The 20,260-nt window shown below is 35.9% G+C and overlaps 2 protein-coding genes and 1 long non-coding RNA gene across 3 annotated transcripts; 2 read left to right on the plus strand and 1 right to left on the minus strand.

Moving 5' to 3' along the window:
• Nucleotides 519–4,660, plus strand: LOC18775018 (synaptotagmin-3). Its single transcript, XM_007207943.2, has 12 exons — nt 519–650; nt 847–945; nt 1,043–1,093; nt 1,191–1,314; nt 1,473–1,591; nt 1,895–1,996; nt 2,100–2,174; nt 2,885–2,961; nt 3,049–3,301; nt 3,498–3,893; nt 4,033–4,158; nt 4,244–4,660. Exons 1-12 carry the CDS (start codon nt 540–542, stop codon nt 4,370–4,372), a joined length of 1,662 nt encoding a protein of 553 aa, XP_007208005.1. The 5' UTR covers nt 519–539; the 3' UTR covers nt 4,373–4,660.
• LOC18774894 (29 kDa ribonucleoprotein A, chloroplastic) lies at nt 5,009–7,406 on the plus strand. Its single transcript, XM_020566398.1, has 5 exons — nt 5,009–5,511; nt 5,639–5,740; nt 6,328–6,624; nt 6,727–6,830; nt 7,051–7,406. Exons 1-4 carry the CDS (start codon nt 5,143–5,145, stop codon nt 6,787–6,789), a joined length of 831 nt encoding a protein of 276 aa, XP_020421987.1. The 5' UTR covers nt 5,009–5,142; the 3' UTR covers nt 6,790–6,830; nt 7,051–7,406.
• Nucleotides 7,193–8,156, minus strand: LOC109949815. Its single transcript, XR_002272119.1, has 2 exons — nt 7,734–8,156; nt 7,193–7,700 (listed from the first exon to the last, which is right to left on the minus strand). It is a non-coding gene; the product is annotated as an uncharacterized LOC109949815 (long non-coding RNA).

Here is a 20,260-nt window from a genome sequence, read left to right on the forward strand (position 1 = left end):
AAAAGTTAACTAAGGTTATCAATTGGATGATAGCATCCACCAATGAATGCGCTCACTTGAGAAACTTAATTGGTTAGGCTTTGGACTTTTTTTAAATTAATTATTTTTGAGAAAGAGGCTTTAGATTTTTTATTTTTTTAAATTTTTTTCTTGGGGCTTTAGACTTTAGTAGTGTTGAAATCGACGACCCATATTGATGAGCAGCAGAACCTTCCTTTTCTGGACAAACCCTGAAAAAGGCAAAAGGAGGAGAGATTATCGACTTCCTAATCACTTTCATTCATCACCGCACACGTGGAGCGTGGACCAATATTCCTCATATAAGCCGTAATTATAAAGTAAACCCCCTTCGTTTTGTGCCACGTGGATTGTACAACGACACTCTATTTTGGCAGTTTCTGCATCAGCTTCACCCCTTTACGTTTCCGATTTCTTTTTCTTGCATCTTTTCCCTGCCCTTTTTATAAAAAATAAAAAATAATAAAAATATTCTTTTTGTTCGTTTACATTTTTAGTTGGGGTAGGAAAAAAAAAAGAACATGAGAATTTTAAGTTTTTTATTCGAAATCATTGGATTTGGAATTGGGATTCCGATCGGTCTTCTACTGGGATTTTTCATATTCATATACTCAGAGCCAGATGATGTGAAGGTGATTTCAAAAACAGATTAATTCAATGCCTTTTTGTTTTTATATTTTTATGTCTAATTCTTATGCTTTTTTTAAATATTTATTTTATGATTTAATTTCCCCTACACAATTTGCACACATGATTTAAATTTGAAGTTTATGGTCAATGCTGATAATGGAAGTGATTAAATATTTGTTTCTGCATCTAATTATGCAGGATCCAATAATTAAACCACTTAATGAGATTGATACAGGCTCTCTGATTGATCTCTTGCATGAGATTCCTCCATGGGTGAAACATCCTGATTATGAAAGAGTAAGAGTTTAACTTGAGTTTTTTTTACTATTTACATTTCACTGTCAAATTTAATTTCCAGTCCAAATTATTTTGATGTGCCATTTTCTGTGTGTAGATTGACTGGTTCAACAAGGCTTTATATGATATGTGGCCTTACCTTGATAAGGTGATTTGAAGCTCACCATTGTGACCAATGACCAAGCTTAACTATATAGTTAGTGTTCTTCATCTGTCATCACTTCTTGTGTTCTTTGATTTTATAGGCAATCTGCGGTATCATACGAAGCACGGCGAAGCCTATATTTGCAGAGTACATTGGGCAGTATCAGATAAAATCAATCGAATTCGAAACCCTGACTCTTGGAAGCCTTCCTCCTACAGTTTATGGCAAGTTATATTGTGTAGGCAATGTTGATAGGCTGCAGCAGTTGTTGTGCTGCATAAAATTCTTAAATACAAGGAACATTATTTTAAGTTTGTGTTAATTTCTTTCTGTGCTTACTTGTCTGTTAAGAGATCTTACTAATTTACCAAAGCTTTTGCAGGTATGAGAGTGCATGAAAGCAATGAAAATGAACTGGTGTTTGAGCCTGCAATTAGATGGGCCGGAAATCCCCACATAACTGTGGTGTTGAAACTTTTGTCTTTTCGAATTTCAGCGCAGGTTAGAATTCATTGCAGAACCATATGCACCCGCGCACACACACACCCTCGTCGGATAAACTCTGCTTACGTGCAATCACCAGGAAACATAATTAAATTTTCACCATAGTTTGAAAATGTGTTTGGGAAATACTTACACCATTTGACTTCAATTGCATCCTGTCACAGATTCTCTTCATCTTAACCTTAATGATTCCCTCTCTCTCTCTCCTTAGACTCTCCCTTAAGTCAAACTGGCTATAATTGTTAATTCTGATGACTTTCTGGATTGATTGACAATGAAATTGTTCAATTTGGTTCTCAGCTGGTAGATGTCCAAATATTTGCTGCACCAAGGATCATTTTAAGGCCTCTTGTGCCATCATTCCCATGCTTTGCAAACATAACAGCGACTTTGATAGATAAGGTAAACTGACACAAGATTTTGAGAAACTTGTTTCTTTAAAACTTCATGTAAGTGCCATGCTCTTATCTTATGGTGGCAGATATGTTAACTTATATACATGCAGCCACATGTGGATTTTGGACTCAAAATACAGGGAGGGGATGTCATGGCAATCCCTGGTCTGTATCAGTTTGTTCAGGTCTCTCTCTCTCTCTCTCTCTCTCTCTCTCTCTCTCTCTCTCTCTCTCTCTCTCTCATCAATTTGAATTATTTAACTTATCTTCAGCTTAACAATGTGGACTTTTTGAGTGAATGAGAAACAGCCAACATGATCATAATCATAGAATATATAAAAATTAAAGTACACGTTTCAAAGTACTATGAGTTCTAAAGCAACTCTAAGAATTGAAACAAGCACGAACCCTTTTCTTTTTTTAATACCTTTTTATTTTGAGTTGACTTTCTGTGTGGTCGTTTTCAATTTCTCATCCCTAACACATGATGATGTTAGGTGGTCATAACCTTTCAATGCTTGAAGAGGTTTAACAAGCAAATTGATAATGATTAATATTCTGAACCAATCATAATAAGGACTGATATTCATTGTGGGCTGGAGTGGGGAGGACTTACTGGGATTTTTTAGCAGACCCTGTTTGGGTAGCTGAGCCCAATAGCTCTGCCACTTACTGAATTTATGAAAATCTTTGAAACCTGCATAAGTTTCAGCAAGCTTCATTCTGCATTTATATATGATTATTATGTTTTTGATATATACGATATTCTATTTTAATTTAATCTAAACTATGGAGAGGGGGATTCGAACTCGGGTGCATAATAAAGAGCACATCCTTTCCAGACAACTTGACTAAGCCATGCTTGCGCTTTGTATGATTATTTCTGTGGTTGCAGGAATTTATAAGAAGACAAGTTGCTAGCCTTTATTTATGGCCCCAAACTTTGGAAATACCAATTCTTGATGGTTCCCTGTAAGTTTAAATGACACTGCAACTTTTATGCCATGGAGTTTAACATTGCAATTCAATGATTTATGTCTGTGTTATTTTGTGGCTCAGATCAGGGGCTATAAAGAAGCCTGTAGGCATTTTACATGTGAAGGTTGTAAGAGCACTCAAACTCTTGAAGATGGACATTATAGGAACATCTGATCCTTATGTTAAGATCAAGCTAAGTGGGGAGAGGCTTCCATCAAAGAAAACTACCATTAAGATGAGGAACCTCAACCCTGAATGGAATGAGAATTTCAAGCTTACAGTCAAAGATCCCCAGTCCCAAGTTCTTCAGTTTCATCTTTACGACTGGGAACAGGTTTGTCAAAATTAAATGGTGCATGTTTTTAGGTACCAATAATAATGAGATCTCGAATCGATGTCCAATCGGAATTACGTAAACTCATTTCACCTTATCGATGATCGTAATTAACAGTGTGACAACATAACATAATGTGTCGGTAATTTAATAAGACGAGGCGTGATTGTAAGTTACAGATGTTGATTTCATACAGATTGGGACACATGACTTTTTGGGGATGCAAATTGTTCCACTGAAGGTGCTTGCCCCCCTTGAGAAAAAAGAATTAACCCTTGATTTGGTGAAGAACACAAACCCTTATGATCCTCAAAACAAGAAAGGGAGAGGCCAACTGGTGGTGGAATTGACATACAATCCTTTTATAGATGATAATGCAAAATACAGTGGACCTCTGGATGCAAGTGTGGCAGGAGAAAACATTGGAAGGAGCCGAAAGGCATCCATAGACTTTTCCTGCCTTTCATCGCTAGAAGCAGCTGGTTTGCTTTCGGTTACAGTCCAAGGAGCTGAAGGTGTTGGAGGCAAGAACCACACCAACCCTAACCCTTATTGTTTGGTCAGCTTTGGATCAGAAACGAAGATAACCAAGGTGTGATTTATGCAATCCAATCATAGTTAAAGCGCAATGTTTTCTTACCATAGTGTGAATTTGAATTGTATATTCAAATTAATAGTTAGACAACATAACATGTGTTCGATTATTATTTAATGCATATAATTTTGTGTAGATGCTGAGGAAAACCCAGCGTCCAAGTTGGAATGAAGAATTTCAGTTTGTGCTAGAAGAGGCTTCTTTAAAGGATAAGATCCATATTGAAGTAAAGAGTAAGAGAAGATTTGGTTTCCGTCGATATGTAAGCTCCTCATCATTTTAGGTTTTTCATTTGTATTTTTGTTTTTGGTTGATTTAAAACTCTCTAAACCCTACTATTTATTTAGGAATCGTTGGGGTATATTGAGATCAGTTTTAGTGACGTGGTACACAATGGACGCATTAGAGGGAAGTACAATTTGATAAACTCGAAAAATGGAGTTTTACATATTGAGATCCAGTGGAACTCCACATGACACACATCAAAGCTTTGCAGTAGTAGAATCTTTCGGTAGAGTTTTGCTAGCAACAATGGTTGATTATAATTGTAAGATTGATTCATATCAATCAATGATTGTCAATTACTCACACAAACGTAAGTAGTTGATGACAGGAGAATGTATTTTTGTATTATGGTGATTAGACATTGTTTTCAATCCACATTATGTGTTAGAAATAGGAATTCATTCATTATTTTGTACAATTAGATTTTGTAATTGAGCTTCAATGGTGATATTAATGAGATCATCCCTTTTGTTTTGTTATTTCCAATTTGATTCTGTTAACATGCCTATGCTATGGGCCAAGCTAGCAAAAACCATAACATCCAAGCCCATCTATGCAAAATGGATTGAGCCCATCTTGGATTTCAAACAAGAACCAGATCCATATCCAAAAAGCCAATTGGCAATGCACAGAAAATATCTTAGGCTGCTTTTGTCTTCAACTGTGTCCTCCCAATCTAATATCTCACATCTGCATCAATAGCTGGCAACTGCAATTGCAAATGGACGGTTGTGATCTGATAACAAGTGGGCAACTGGGCCATACACATACCATAAGAGCTTCATGATCCTCACTGCAGCAGATCATTATCTGTAGTTTCAACCAAAACTAGGGGCATTTCTGTCACTCAAAATATCCAAAACTTCTTCATAAACCCTGAGTCTCCAAAATCCTCAAGCCTCTTCTCTTCTCTGTAACCTTATCTGTTAAAGAGGCAAAGAAAATCAAAGCAAAAGCCACCATGACTGCCTCCACGGCTTCGCTAGCTCTTCCTTCTCTTTACCCCAAAACACTAGCCCTTTACACTCCCAAACCCACTTCAGTCCCGTTCTACTCTGTCTCTTCGTCATCTCTAACGCTCGGCTGTAAGCCCATTTCAATTTCGGCTTCATTTCTCAACTCGGGAAGGTTTCAGAGCGCGTCGTCTCGGTTCGTGCGAAACGTCGCCGTTTCGTCCGAGTTCGAGCAGGATGAGGAGGTTCTCAGCGACGATGGAGAGGCCAGTTTCGCGCCTGACCTCAAGCTCTTCGTCGGAAACCTTCCCTTCAGCGTTGACAGTGCTCAGCTCGCTGGGCTCTTCGAAAGTGCTGGAAATGTCGAGATGGTTGAGGTAATATTTTGTTTTTCGTCTAAAGTTTGTGTCTTTTATGTAAGATTTGCCTGAAGAATGAAATGGGTTGTCGCGGGTTTAAAGTTGTGTGGTAATTTTGTTGTACTAAAGTGTCAGTTCTTGGCAGGTGATATATGACAAGACAACTGGAAGAAGCAGAGGATTTGGGTTTGTGACTATGTCTAGTGTCCAGGAAGCTGAAGGAGCTGCTCGACAGCTAAATGGTTATGTAAGTATGATATTATGTCTAACCATTTGTTGATATATAAGCAAAAATGTGAGAATTTTTCTGAATTCTTTTTCATCCGTAGTCTTATAAAGACTCATTTGTTGAACTGGTCAATATATGTTTTGCTAAAAGAATGAGTGTCGGAGCTTAGTCTCTGGCCTTTCTTAATGTGTATTTTTGTTGCCGTGTTGATTGCTTGTTAACCTATTGATTGTTTTGAGTCTTGAAGTCATTTGGTTACATTTCACCATGAGAAGTTGAGAACCCTGTTTATTGTATATAACCATATGAGCTAGACTTTCATGACATTTTCTCAAAACCAACCTAATTGATAGAGTTAATGAGAAAACTTTTTTATACATCCAAAAATACCAATTGGTTTGAGAAAGGTAGATTGATGTCACTTGTCAAGATTTGTTGCATTCAGGAAAGATTGGCTTTGTCTTTCCTTTCTTGATGTGATTTTTCAGGGTAGTGATTGCTTATTTTCCCAATGGATTGTTCTGAGTCTTGGCATCATGTGCTTGCATATTATCCAGAAGAAACCTATTTATTGTATCTAAGCAAGACTTTGTGACATTTGGCAGGAACTTGACGGAAGGGCATTGAGGGTAAACTATGGACCTCCTCCTCCTAGGTCTGAAGACTCTTTTAGAGGTGCCAGAGGTGGTGGAGGTTCTGACTCCTCCAACCGCCTTTATGTGGGTAACCTCGCATGGGGTGTTGACAATCTAGCACTTGAGAACTTGTTTAGTGAGCAAGGAAAGGTTTTGGAAGCCAAGGTAGTTTATGACAGGGACAGTGGGCGATCAAGGGGTTTTGGTTTTGTAACTTATGGTACTGCCGATGAAATGAACAGTGCCATGGAATCGTTGGATGGAGTTGTAAGTATATCATTTCCTTTTCTTAACAATTTTCTTTTTTCTTTCCATATTTTGTTCCAGTTACTTCTACTATTTTGTGTTTCTAAATTTTGGTTTTTGCAGGACTTGAATGGAAGATCTATCCGAGTAACCGCAGCAGAACCTAGGCCAAGGCGTCAGTTTTGAATGTAAAACTTTGCGAGTCATTGGCCAACAGAAGCGTTGATGTATAGCTTTTGACCTATTGTCATATTTGATTACCGCATCAGTTCTATAAAATTTTATTGGACATGCATCATAATAGGATACATCCTGCGATTAATTTCTGGATTAGAAAGTGCATGTTCTGATGCTATTACTTGTACGAAGCATGAGCATGAGCTTTTATTTGGTTCCCCTTTTTTGGGTGTGTATTATTATCCTAATATATGCTGATCTTCATGGCAGATTGGTAGGATATAGCCTTTTCCCGTTGCTGTTTGTGAAGAACTCCAAGATCATGCTGCCTTGCGCCACAGTTGGATTCGCGAGTGGTGGTAGTGATGGTTTTTGACATTTGCCTATAGATGGCCAAGAGCAGAGAAGAATGTTTTGTTTTCAAATTTATATTCCGAGTGGCTGGGCCAGTTAAGGAACTGATTTGTGCTAGACTTATTTTAACAGTTTATAGATTCGGTACATCGTTTGTGTTCTCGTTAATTGCATAGTCTGGCTTCCCTTTATATGTCATTAAAGGATATCTTGATTGTGTAATGAATTGCAGGAGAAATGTACAGCCAGGTCACCCTTAAGCTGATTGAATATCTCGCATTCAAAGCCAGAGTTCAATTTCTTCTCTTCCCCTATTCTCCCCTGTAAAACCAGATAAAAAGAAAAAGAGTATTGAAAACGCAATTAGGTTTAATAGCTATTAACATGCAAATTAGAGAGCAATCCTGTGCATTTTAAAGTTTGAATATTTTTTTTTTAGGTCACAAGCGATGTTGGGGTAGAGAGGATTTGAACACGACTTTTTCTCTCAACCATTTAAGCTTTGGAACTGTTGACTGCAGTTTTATGATTGAAAGCAAAATTGATTTATATCTAACACTCAAGACCTTTTTTTTTTTTTTGGACAAAACACTCAAGACCTTAGAGATGGGCAAAGCATGCAGTCTCGAACCATGTCAAGGTGGAGGTGCTCTGTAAACCAAATTGGAAGCAAGGCAAAGCCAAGGGAAGCAAAGATGGGGCTTGAGTGGCTCATAATGTGGCAGCACGAGTTCACACAGATATTCAAATCTGCAAACACACGAGCATTAAGTTGTGGAAATTAAACCCAAGGGTTAGCTGATTGGGGCCTGGAGTTTAAAACTACAGAAAATAGTGGCGCATTATGGGCATGAGCAGCAGGATTAAATGCTCAGGCAAAACACCAAATTATTAACTGGTGGCCCATTGGGTATAGCCTATGTTAATTGGAAACAGGCCTTGGCCAAGATAAAAATAAAGAAATTCAACAAGTATGCAAACCTCATGCCACTCCCGTTTACTGTTTATTTCAACAACTTAATATGACCTAATTTTTTGATCAATTAATTACGGATCGAGCTATTTTTCTAAACTCCGAGAAAAGGAAAGCAAATTAGGTCTGACTTTTTTAATGAATTTGGGGTCATAGATGGGGGCAGTCGAATCCAGTGTCGACATCCATTCATTTTGGGTGCTTCTCAATCTCTTTAATGGCTCTAATGAAGTTGAGGGCAATCATGGTTTCACGTCACATTTTGATATGAGTGGGTTCACATGTGTTCTTGCCCTATTGTTTGATTGGTTTATAGCTTCTATATTATATGTTATAAATACATAATATACGTTCATTAAGTTTCAGGCTTTTTACAGTGTCTGTTTGAATTGCAATCAAAGACAAAAAATTGTGAGCACAATGATTCTATAAACTTTGTAGTTCGTAATCTTTGACTTGAAGCCTAAGAGAAGGGATATAATATTCACTGCACACATTTGAATTTTTTATGCGCGCATTTTAACTCAACTTAGCTATAGGAAATACTTACTTTGTCTCTATTAGCTTTTTTTTTTGAGGCTTTTAGAATATTTTTGTTCACCATTTTTTGCCATGGTGTAGTATTACCGCTTCACTTAAAATTGTCATGTTTACGTACATAAATGTAAATTTTTTCAGTAAAATGGTGATGTTATACCATAAGCGAAGATAGCGAACAAAATTCTTCTGTTGATCTCTTTGGTGACGGCTAACCAGAAAAACTTGTACGACTCACTTCTTTAGTTGGTGGATAACCTTTGCTATTTACATCCAACACAAAGGCACAAGGCTTTTAGAAAATTGATGTTCTCTTTAAAAGCAGCCACTAGCTTCCTTCGAATTAATGGGAAATGACTATTATTATTGGAGAAATGGGAATCCAATGACTATCAACTCGAGAAACAACAAGAAGAGAAAAATAAAAAAGTGTTCAAAAATAATAAAAAATACAAATGATAGTATAAACTATAAGGAGGGGGGAGTTTCACACACATACACATTACTAATGTGTCATGAGAGTTCAAATTTGAGAACACTGATCTACAAGTTAGTGTCCGTTTCAACTGGATTAGAATCCATTGACATTCTAAAGTGCTCTTAAGATTTTGTTAAAGAAGGCACATCAACCAAAATCATCAAGCCTTCTTATGCGCAAGACTTTGAAAATAAACCAAGCAACATATGATTTAATGTCTCATAATTCATTTGAAGCAATCAACAAATGACAAGACTTGGGAAAATCAAAAGTGGTAATGAACTAGAAAAGATAATGTCACATAGCTAGGGGAAGTGGTGGTGAGTGGACTGAAACTTCCCCTCCAATTGTGAGCAAGTTTTACTTCTTCTTCAAAGTCCATTATTATTAATTGTTGCCTGTTGCGTCTCTTTAAATTGCTCTTATGCATGCTTGAATTGAGCTTCATCTTCATGTTACTCTCCACTCAAAAACCATTTTAATATTGCATGACTAGGTTAGAAATGGGGGAAGCTTACAAGAAAATAATTGCATGCGAAGAAAATTGTGCTGAATCCATGGAAATTAGCAAGATGAGACAAAGCAGAATGATGGGTGGGAGATTAAAAAATCTAATTAATTAATTAGACAAATTAAGTATGTAAAAATCAAATTAATTAATTTAACAAATCTCTGTCAATTTCTTTAGTCTGTACTTTCCCACTGAAGAAATTTATTTATTTATTCATAACAGAACAGATGCATAGTTTGGTCTTCGCACGCTATACTGGTCTGTGGACCCCAGTGTTTATGTCATTTTGTAAACAATTCTGTAGACTGTCTCATTTATCTAGAAAAAGATGATGAGTTTTTTTTTTTCTTTTCTATTTAAAGCATCCCATTTTGACTTGTGTGGCTGAAAAAGCAATCCATCTGTAGACGCCAATTAAATTGTTAACTTGAAAAAATGAAAAGAAAAAAAAGCACTTATAACTTCAGTGATAAAATACTAATCCTTTCATTCAGTTCGATTCTTATATTTTTCTTCCCCGAATCAAGAAACGAAAAAAGAGAAAAAAGAAACAAACCGAAGTGTAGCATAATTACCCCAACTTGAACATGACCAGCATAAGTGTGGGTAAGCTTTGATCATTCTTAAGCATGTGGTTGTTTTTGCTTAGTTTGCTAGTTGCTAGTCCCATCATTTTAGTAAATATGAGGATTGTTGTTGAGCCAATGAACTCACCATTACCAGCATAATTTTTGGGCACAGTAACTTCTGTTGCCAAAGTAAAAGGTGCATGTGAGAAGCCATCACTGTTTAGTAAGGCAATTGAGTATGGAATTCGAATCCCAAAACCCAAAAGCATCTGACCAATTATATATCTATGACCATTGACCCAAAAAAAATGCAAGAGTTGAAGACCAAAAGGGCTTTGTTAAAAAAAAAAATATATATATAAAACTTGAACTGTTTCATTGAAAATGTTCTATCTCCTTCTTATTAACTGGTTTCAAACTCTTCCCTCTCTTTCTACATTTTGCTTAGCATAAATATTTGAGCAAATTGCTGACTGCAGGGACCACTGTGGCCCTGGCCGTAATTTTGAGAAAACAGGATGATGCTGATAAAGATGATTGAACTCTGCATCACCGGGACAAGACTTCCCTACTTCATTCTTTTGGTTTCAATATAATTGCTCACACTATAAACTCAAAACCCACTTGGTCTATATGCTTGCTTTATATGGATTTGTATTAACAGGCAACGTCACCCTACACATGTGATTTTTTGGCTGAATTATTGTGCAACTCAGTACTGTCACGTGGCACTGACAGGAACAACCTCGCATAAGCGTTTCTTATGTCCTAATACGAGGAACTTTTATTTGGGTTAAATATGAGGAAGTTGAATTCCAAACATCTCCTAATCCTAATTTATTATCTCACTCTTAATCGCGAATTGAGCTAACATATGGATCATATTAGAGCAGTACTAAGTGTAATTAACAAACTATGATGGAAAGTGGGTAGGGATATGACTATGTCCTAGAAATAGGGGTCATTGTGCTTTAAGGAAACCAAATGATTTTCTCTTCATGTTCCAATGCTCCTTCAACTATGTGACTTTGTCTTCTCTCCCGAAATAATCGGGCTTCTCTACGGTGGGAAAATGTCAAGTACTGCATAATTATATAGCTGCCAATTATGCATTCAAAGAACTTATGGTGGAGCCTGGATCACATTCTGATTACTGAGATAAAGTTTTTTAGTTTTTTCATTTACTGTGAAAACAGTACAGAGTCAAATCGCATTTCCTGAAATTATTTCCAGTTCAAACATATCATACTCCTTGTAATCTTTTTGTCTACACCACATGAACATGGATCTGAGAAATCTAAACTTTTGCATCCACTACCCACCACTACTAAAGTTTGAGTCAGAAATGAGATATAAACTCTTGCTACACTTATCTACAATACTTTTTTCAGAGTATAAAATGTTGGATTTGGAAAATTGATCGTGCTATTAACTTATCATAATACGTGATTTAGATTCATAGTCAGACAATACCTGATATGATAATGATCTTATTATTCCATCCACAGTTTAGTCGTTGCATTCGCCTCTACTTACCATTCTCATCTCCTTTTATTTCTCTAGAAATTCAAAGAAAGTGTGCAGTATTCTGTGACTTTATCCAAACATTGGCGTGTGTTTTGTTAGTTGTTAACTGATCTAAAAACTTTTAACGAGTTAATTTAATTAATTAAAGAAAGTATGATCGATCATCTGGTTGGACTTACATTAACTAAATTAACTGTCAGACAAGTCCAATAATTCCTATATATCAGCAAGGTGGGGTCAATAGAATCTCTTGAAATTGTTTGCAGTCAGTCCTCTCTATCAAGGTTCATATAAAGTTTTCGAAAGGCCAAAAAAAAAAAAAAAAAAAAGAAGCTTTAATTCAAAAGATTTAGAAAAAGCCATCTGATTTTCTCTTCTTTATTTGTGTCGGCATGTGTACATATTATTAGTAAACAAATGGAGTCAAAAAGCAGCTTACAAATACGTTATATATTGTTATGATTCGAGTCTTCCAGAGAGAGAGAGAGAGAGAGAGAGAGTTCTAGACTGTTCATTTCAGATTAAACCAGAATCTATCAACCCCACAAAAAACACACTTTAGGGTTTCGAAAACCAGTCTTTTGGTTACATGCATGCATAAAGAGGACCTTTATTTGTCTTCGTCAATCATACTTTTCTCTCACTAAACACAAAGAGCTCTGTCAACCTCTCACACTCATACAAGCAAACAAAGCTTCTTTCCTAACTTTTTTTTATTTTATAATTTTTTTATTTCTTTTTTTAGGGAACAGAGTTGAATTGAATGACATCTAAAAGGAAAACCAACCAAAAGAAGATTGCTAAAGATGGAGGGTTTAAAACGCGTTTGCCTTGTCACTTTCTTAGGCCATCTTTTAGTCAAAACACCATGCAATTAGGCTTTTATTGTATGCCCAAATTAAGATATTGCAGCACCGACCTCAAATCTCAAGCAAGTCACCAACTAACATGCCAACATTGATGCGAAATCTTTAAAAACCTCAACCCTGCCCAAATAGGCATGCTTTGAACAAAAAAAATTTCTTAGCTTGTAATTTGCCACTAGCACATCTTAGACCCTACTTAACCATAAAAGTCTAAACTCTATCAAGTAATAAGTCAACAATACTTGTGGAGTCCCTCACCTACATCTTTATCCTACATGTGAACAGGTTGACAAATGGGGACAATCAAAATATGTGAAACGCGCACGTTAACAAGTACGTGACTAGTGAATATAACCAAAAGTTTTAAGAGAACAACACAATCGTTGTCCATAAAAACTTAAGCTGCCAGAGAACAAATCGAATCAATAATACACAAAATACATTGCTGACTTTAATTCCGTATGATGTAACATTAGAGTTGTGATAGGGTCACAAATGTCCACACCACAAACACTCTCCAAGAGAATATATTGCAACTTGTAAGTTGTGATGTGATTACCCTATTGAAAGGTAACCACAAATTGCAACTTGTAACTTGCAAATGGCATTATATGATAGCGTACAAAACCTCAAAAACCTACACTAGCTAGCCATAAAAAAAAAGTCCTAAACATTAACTTTCCCAGTTGCAGGTTACAATGCACCTAGCTAGCCAGGTACACCACATGTTGCAATAGAGATATGCTTATATAATGCATCGATGGAGTTGGAAAAGGCCACGCCAATGTGACTGCCACGTATGTATGAGACTATATATATTTTATTGAAGGGACAACATTTAGGGTCTATTAAATTATTTTTTCTTCAACGATCTAAATTATTTATTTCTTAAGTCTACATCATAAACTATTTTTGCAAAAAATTAGATAAATCAGAAACCGTTGCGATATCTAATTGTGTCATACAAAATTAGTGAACACAGTGCTTCAAGAAAGTACTAAAATTTAAATAATTTAATTAAGTGATCAAATGATATCGGATTTAAGTTTGCAGAGATGATCTTTGAATGAATATCTATGAAATAGACGGTTTGGATTAGTAAAATACAATGTTGAGTGAGCCATACAAAAATGTCTATCAAATAAACTTATTTAAAATACCCCTCAACTAAAATAAATAAATATATATAGGCATTAAGTTCAACGTGGCTTTGCCTTTGCTCACACGGAGCAGTGAGATAAAGGCCATAATATATGGTTCTCTGAGGTCTGAGATTATTGCGAAGGCTCATCTTCTTTTGATCTCAGTCGAGACTTTGAAATTGAAAGCATTTGTTTTCTTGTAGAAGATGCCAAGCACTCTTGGACAAACAACTTGGAAGATCCTTATCTTGCTCCATATATCTTGCACGATGTATAGGGGATTAGTGACAATACCATCCTTTTGTTGTATTATTGTCGACGACTATCATGTTCTTTAGTTGATCATATGGACAAAGTGTTTATACCATAAATTATTACTATCCGAGTCTCATTTTAGTCTTGTATATTCGGTTTTTCATGTGTCCGGCACATAAAAAAAGAAAAAAAAACACTAATTATGGTAAATTAGTATGTCACTAGCACATCATCTTAATAAGATATGCTTGTATTGTAACGAATAATTTGATCAAAAGGAATAGAAAATAGAAGGGGAAAAAATGGAAATGGGAGGTTTCCAAGCTAGGAGATGGCAGAATTAATATAATGTGATGGAAAAACATGAATAATGAACAAGGGCTAGCTAGGCTGCCTAGCTATGTTGTTGTAACATAGGACAAGACGTGACCACCGATCTTTTATCCATACATTTGATCAAATCTCACCCTGAGTCATGGATGGAGAGAAAATTTCTAGGGTGTCAGACATATGTGTCCAAGTCTGCATTAATCCTCAAAATTAGGTTTGTCCACTTCTTCTTTTGTTACAGAGTGAAAGATAAGTTGTGTGATTCGTTTTTTGTGAGGTTTTGCGTTTTGGTAACCATTTTCCATGTACAATTCAAGTTGCTGACGGATTTTTAAGGATCTTTTCAATTTAACTAAATTCATACATACTACACAGATACTAAAATTTGAATTCAGGACATTATTTAAAAGAGTAAATACTCTAAACCACTATACTAGTGGGTACTTTGTTGTTGACGAATTTAATAAATATTAATTTTGTAATTCGTTTTTAAAGAATATCCTTTTGGCATATATATGAACATATCGAGAACATTGAGAAAAATAAAATCTAAGAAAACTATTGTCAAAGTAAGGCCACCTCCAGCGCAAGGATCCAGCCCGGGCAGAAGGCAATCTCAGGCCCCAAAACTCCCACCAGGACGCAAGGTCCAGTCTAAGCAAGAGTTGGGTCTCACGAGCCCAGACAAGCCCACATGCAAATTCAGCTCGAGCTGCTACCTAGGTAAAATGACACAATGTTGACGTCATAATGACATCAGCAACAAAAAAAAAAAAAAGAGCCCAAAATTTCAGAATTTTTTTATTTTGTAAATACCTAGCCATATTCTTTACTTCCCATACCAAAAACTTTATACAAATTCATCTCCTCATATCTCATGTGAGTAGTAATTGCTCTTACCCTTGCCTTTGGAGTGGAAACAAAAAAGGTAAGGGCTGTCACTATTCATATGAATAAATGACAAATCTTGTCTTGTCTTTTCCTTACCCTTATCCTTTAGAGTGGAGGTGCTCTAACAGTCAACATATATGAATGTGAGCAATGAGCGTGACTCTTTATAGTAAAGGTAAAGCCTTCCCTTCTGGGGTTTGTATATGTTTGATGGGAATTTTTCCAAAAACACAAAAAACAAAAAATTACAAAAAAGTCTCTTTTTCGGAAGTGGGTTCACATACATAGATTCCTTTATATGGGAATCTTTATTTTAAAAAAAAAGTAAATTGTGTTATGAATATGTAAGCAAAATTGGAGTGAAAATTACCCAGAACTAACAACAAGCAGTCTAAGCATGATCATGATCATGATGTTCTTAATCATTTTCTATGATCCAAAATTTCCCTCCAAGCAATATGTAAAGAGGCTAGAATGAGGGGGTCTTTAATAGTAGTCTGATCTAGTGCAGAATTAATATTAAACTGTTGGATTGAATCTCCACATTGTAAACCCCCAATATAATTTTACCGCCTCCAAGTTTTGCAAGAGCAAAAGTCCAAAAGTGAAAAAAGAAGAAAAGGGTAAAGCAGAAATATAATAAAATGGATTGAGTGCAGTCTAAGTAAGCCCATTTTACAAAGACTATAACTACCAGTCACATGAACCCTTTTTGGTATCTCAAACTTTTAGCTTTTGCTGTCTTATAAAGTCCATCATGACAATTAGCACAACTATTACCAATAATCACTTTGATTAAACTCCATTGGTGGTCAAGTAAAGACTTAGAAGTTGCGCTAATTGGTCTTGAAACAAGAAGTCAAAAAGAACCGAATTTTACTATCAAACCCGCCAGCATCTTTTATGTTGAGATGCCCCCATTAGAAATTGTTAGCTTTATTTTTGGACAGACAAAGTGAAAGGGGGTCTCTTGTTGTGCTTCAACTTTGAGAGACCATACAAGAAAAAAACACAGAGATAAGGGTTTCTTCCAAAAAATTTAAAAAGGAACAAAACATTTGGTCGATTGGGTATGAGTCATGTAATAGGGACAAATGTCCCTTCTTGTTTGGGGCCGTGAGCCTAAGTAGAGTGAACACCATTGAAGCTGCAGGGCAACTCTGCTACTTTTTGTGTGAGTCTTCAACACATAATCAGTGAGCAAAGCTAAAGTTTGCTACAGTCATCCAATGCTGTGGCGCCACATGTCGTGCAAGGGAAATTTTGCAATTATAGCACAGGACAATGTGGTGGGCAGGCTTTTTACCACCAAACATGAGTGCTTCTGATTCCGCATTGCAGTATAAGGTGAATTTTGATGCAGAGCATGATGGCAGCTCCCCAAGTCCATATGCCATTTTAGTTTGTCAGCAGTCAAATAACAAATTGAAAATGTGTAAATTAGAGTATGTTTTGGCACTGCTTCTAGAAATGTTAAAAGCAATTCTGATAGTATTTGACCTAAAAACTCAAAAAGTGTTTTTTGAGTATAAAAGTGTAATATAGGAACAAGCGTTTATGAAACGGAAATAACGAAATAATGATATCCATGTTGCAACCAAGTTTTTCTCCCCTCCCACATTTTACAGAGCTGCCATTGCCAATTTTCCACAACCATAAATTTATGTATTATGTATGGAATATTAACCTAATTATGATATCGCCTTGGAGGCAAATTAACCTCCTTAAGAATATTCCTTCTACTAATAGCAATGGGATCTAATCCAAGTAACAGTTGGAGAACACTGGATAGTCTTAAAAAAGGGTATCATTAGCACTAATGACTTAGTGCGTGTATGTTCTGTATGTGGGTGTGTGATATTTTAAACTTAATCAAATCATTCTGTTCTGTTTCTGTCAATTTTTTTGGCTAAGAAACACATAAAAACATGATTTAAACGCGCATGCAAGCATGCACAAGGGTCATAAATAGTATATTAGTATAAGCTCAATCCCTACTAAGAATAGTAATTATGAGTTTATAATCTCCAAACATAGGGAGTTATAGGGAGGTGGGCAAAGAATTAAGTAGACAGACAACAGAGACAGAGAGCGTTAAAGAGAAACAGCCAGAAAGGCCAATTTTGGGGATTGAGGCATTTTAAAATGAATGTGATACTAAACATTAGTTTAAGGGCATGGGTTCAGTTCCTGCAATCCTGGCAAAGAACACACCACTTAAAATATAAGGTTAAGTTAATACTGAGTCCATTTAGCAGCCCACAAAGTAAAATGAATATGTTGTCTCGTATATGATGCTTGTGTTATCCGATTGTGAATTTTAACTGCATATTTTAATATAAAAAAATAAAAAAATTAATGATCTAGATTCACAATATGACAAACTACATATTTTAGCTGAAATCAACATGATAAATAATAGAGATTCGTAGTTTGACAATATAACACATCATATGTTTCCTGATTGATCTAGATCGAAACATAAACATATGGGTTTTTGAAGAAGGAGGAGATGTTATTGGTGGAGAAGAGGGCAATGAATTTAGTGATGTGTAGATGAGAGTTGGGGACAGCATGCTTGGAGAAGTGAGGTAATGGTGGATATGGGGAAGGGAGAAGGAGGGCGTGAAATAAAAATGAAATGTTTCCTATGCTTACAACAGGAGTGTCGAGGAAAGGAGCGTTGATGGGGGCACAAGGTGATAGGTCATAACCCACTAATGTTTTTATTCAATCATCTATGCACAATGCTCCATATCACCCACCATCTCTCACTCAGTCTCTGTGTGTTTGTGTCTACTGAAATTACCCATACTTGCTCTGTTTCCTCACATTAATATGTAAATGTAAGAATGTCATAAAAATACAATTAACTAGTCAGTGAAGCCCATCTTGATAAATGTATCTACCCTTGTGGGATTGTCCATTTTTGGCATTTTCCTTCCAAGGTTAAAAAATGGATGTTTGTCTCATTTCTAAAATTGCACATAAAATATACAGAATGGGCTATGGCTAGACAAGTGGAGCTTATTCATCCCAAATATTAAATCATTATCATACAATTCACATCATCTTGAAAATTAGGGCAAGAGTCCATATTGTTAATGCCAAATATGCTAAAATATGAAATTTATGAGAGAATATTATTTGTGGGAATTTTTTATGTATTCTTCTCTTTGTAGGAAGCTGTATTTATAATACAATAAACTCTTGCATGTCAAGGAAAGTAATAACTTATAATTCTATTTACAGTAGGAAATCAAAAATTAAAGTAAATCAATTACATTTTAATATAGGAATCCTTCGCTTGTAAGGAAAGTAATTGCGGGTCCACAAGTCACGCCAACACTTCCCCTCAAGTTGGTGCATAGATATCGTCAATGCTCAACTAGTCCAGTGAATTGTAGAATGCTTTACTAGAAATTGTCTTTGTCAAAAGATCTGCCAATTGATCCTTGAACTTTAAGAAAGGAAACTGAATCACTTTAGCTTCAAGTTTTTGTTTGATATAATGTTGATCTACCTCAACATGATTGGTACGATTATGTTGAACTGAATTCTGTGCAATAACTATTGCTACCTTTTTGTCACAAAAGAGATTCATTACAGATGTAAGTCTATACTTAAGTTAAGTAAGCAGCCTACGTAGCCAAAGGAGTTCACAAATTCCTTTAGTCATATCTCTGAACTCGGCTTCTGCTCTAGATAAAGGTACTACCTTCTGTTTCTAGCTCCTCCATGTCACTAAATTTCCTCCCATAAATGTAAAGTAACCAAATGTGGATCTTTTATTTGTTACACTCTCTGCCCAATATGCATCTGTGTAACCATCAATATTCATATGACCATGTTTTGAGAACATAAGTCATTTTTCAGGTGCAGACTTCAAATATCTAAGTATTCCGAGAACTGCATTTATGTGGTCTTCACTTGGAGAATGCATAAATTAACTGACTACACTCACAACATAAGTAATGTCTGGTCGAGTACGTGACAAATAGATCAATCTTCCCACTAACCTTTGGTAGATTTCCTTGTTAGTTGGAACTTGATACGAGGATTCTCCAAGATGATGATTCTGAACAATAGGAGTATCTAAAGGTTTGCAATCTAGCATTCATGTGTCTCTCAACAAGTCCAAGACATATTTCCTTTGAGATATAAATATGCCTTGCTTTGATTCGACCATCTCAATCCCCAAGAAATACTTGAGTCCACCTAGATTCCTCATCTCAAATTCAGTAGCTAAATAGTCTTTTAATCGAGATATTTCATATTCAGCATTCATGGTAATAATCATATCATCAACATAGATTATTAACGGTGTTACCTTTCCTTTATGATGTTTCAAGAACAGAGTATGATTTGAATTGTTGTGCTTGAATCCATAATTCTTTATTGCCAAGTGAATTGTCCGAACCATGGATGTGGTGACTATTTCAAACCATATAGTATTTTTTTGCAACTTGCACACCATATTAGTCTTAGTAGATGTTGTATATCCCGGTGGAACATCCATGTACACTTCTTCTGTGAGTTCATTATGCAAGAAAGCATTTGTTACATCAAATTGGTGGATTGGTGAATCCAGGTTAGCTGCAAAAGATAGTTGCACTCTGACTTTGTTAAGCTTTGCTATGGAGACAAAAGTTTCTTCATAATTGATGATGTAGGTTTGTGTGTACCCTTTTTCTACAAGTCTGGCCTTGTATCTTTCAACGCACCCATTACCTTTCCTTTATGATGTTTCAAGAACAGAGTATGATTTGAATTGTTGTGCTTGAACCCATAATTCTTTATTGCCAAAGTGAATTGTCCAAACCATGCATGTGATGACTATTTCAAACCATATAGTGTTTTTTTGCAACTTGCACACCATATTAGTCTTAGTAGATGTTGTATATCCCGGTGGAACATCCATGTACACTTCTTCTGCGAGTTCATTATGCAAGAAAGCATTTGTTACATCAAATTGGTGAAGTGGTGAATCCAGGTTAGCTGTAAGAGATAGTTGCACTCTGACTGTGTTAAGTTTTGCTATGGAGAC

Source organism: Prunus persica, chromosome G6 (genome assembly GCF_000346465.2).
Source record: "Prunus persica cultivar Lovell chromosome G6, Prunus_persica_NCBIv2, whole genome shotgun sequence".
Classification (NCBI taxonomy): domain Eukaryota; kingdom Viridiplantae; phylum Streptophyta; class Magnoliopsida; order Rosales; family Rosaceae; genus Prunus; species Prunus persica.

What these genes read in the sequence shown, in the direction of transcription:
- LOC18775018 (XM_007207943.2), top strand. Translation starts at nt 540, where the DNA reads ATGAGAATTTTAAGTTTTTTATTCGAAATCATTGGATTTGGAATTGGG. An exon ending in ATCTTTACGACTGGGAACAG is followed by an intron (nt 3,302 to 3,497) that starts GTTTGTCAAAAT and finishes GATTTCATACAG; the next exon opens with ATTGGGACACATGACTTTTT. An exon ending in GATTTGGTTTCCGTCGATAT is followed by an intron (nt 4,159 to 4,243) that starts GTAAGCTCCTCA and finishes CTATTTATTTAG; the next exon opens with GAATCGTTGGGGTATATTGA.
- LOC18774894 (XM_020566398.1), top strand. Translation starts at nt 5,143, where the DNA reads ATGACTGCCTCCACGGCTTCGCTAGCTCTTCCTTCTCTTTACCCCAAA. An exon ending in GAAATGTCGAGATGGTTGAG is followed by an intron (nt 5,512 to 5,638) that starts GTAATATTTTGT and finishes AGTTCTTGGCAG; the next exon opens with GTGATATATGACAAGACAAC. An exon ending in CTCGACAGCTAAATGGTTAT is followed by an intron (nt 5,741 to 6,327) that starts GTAAGTATGATA and finishes GACATTTGGCAG; the next exon opens with GAACTTGACGGAAGGGCATT.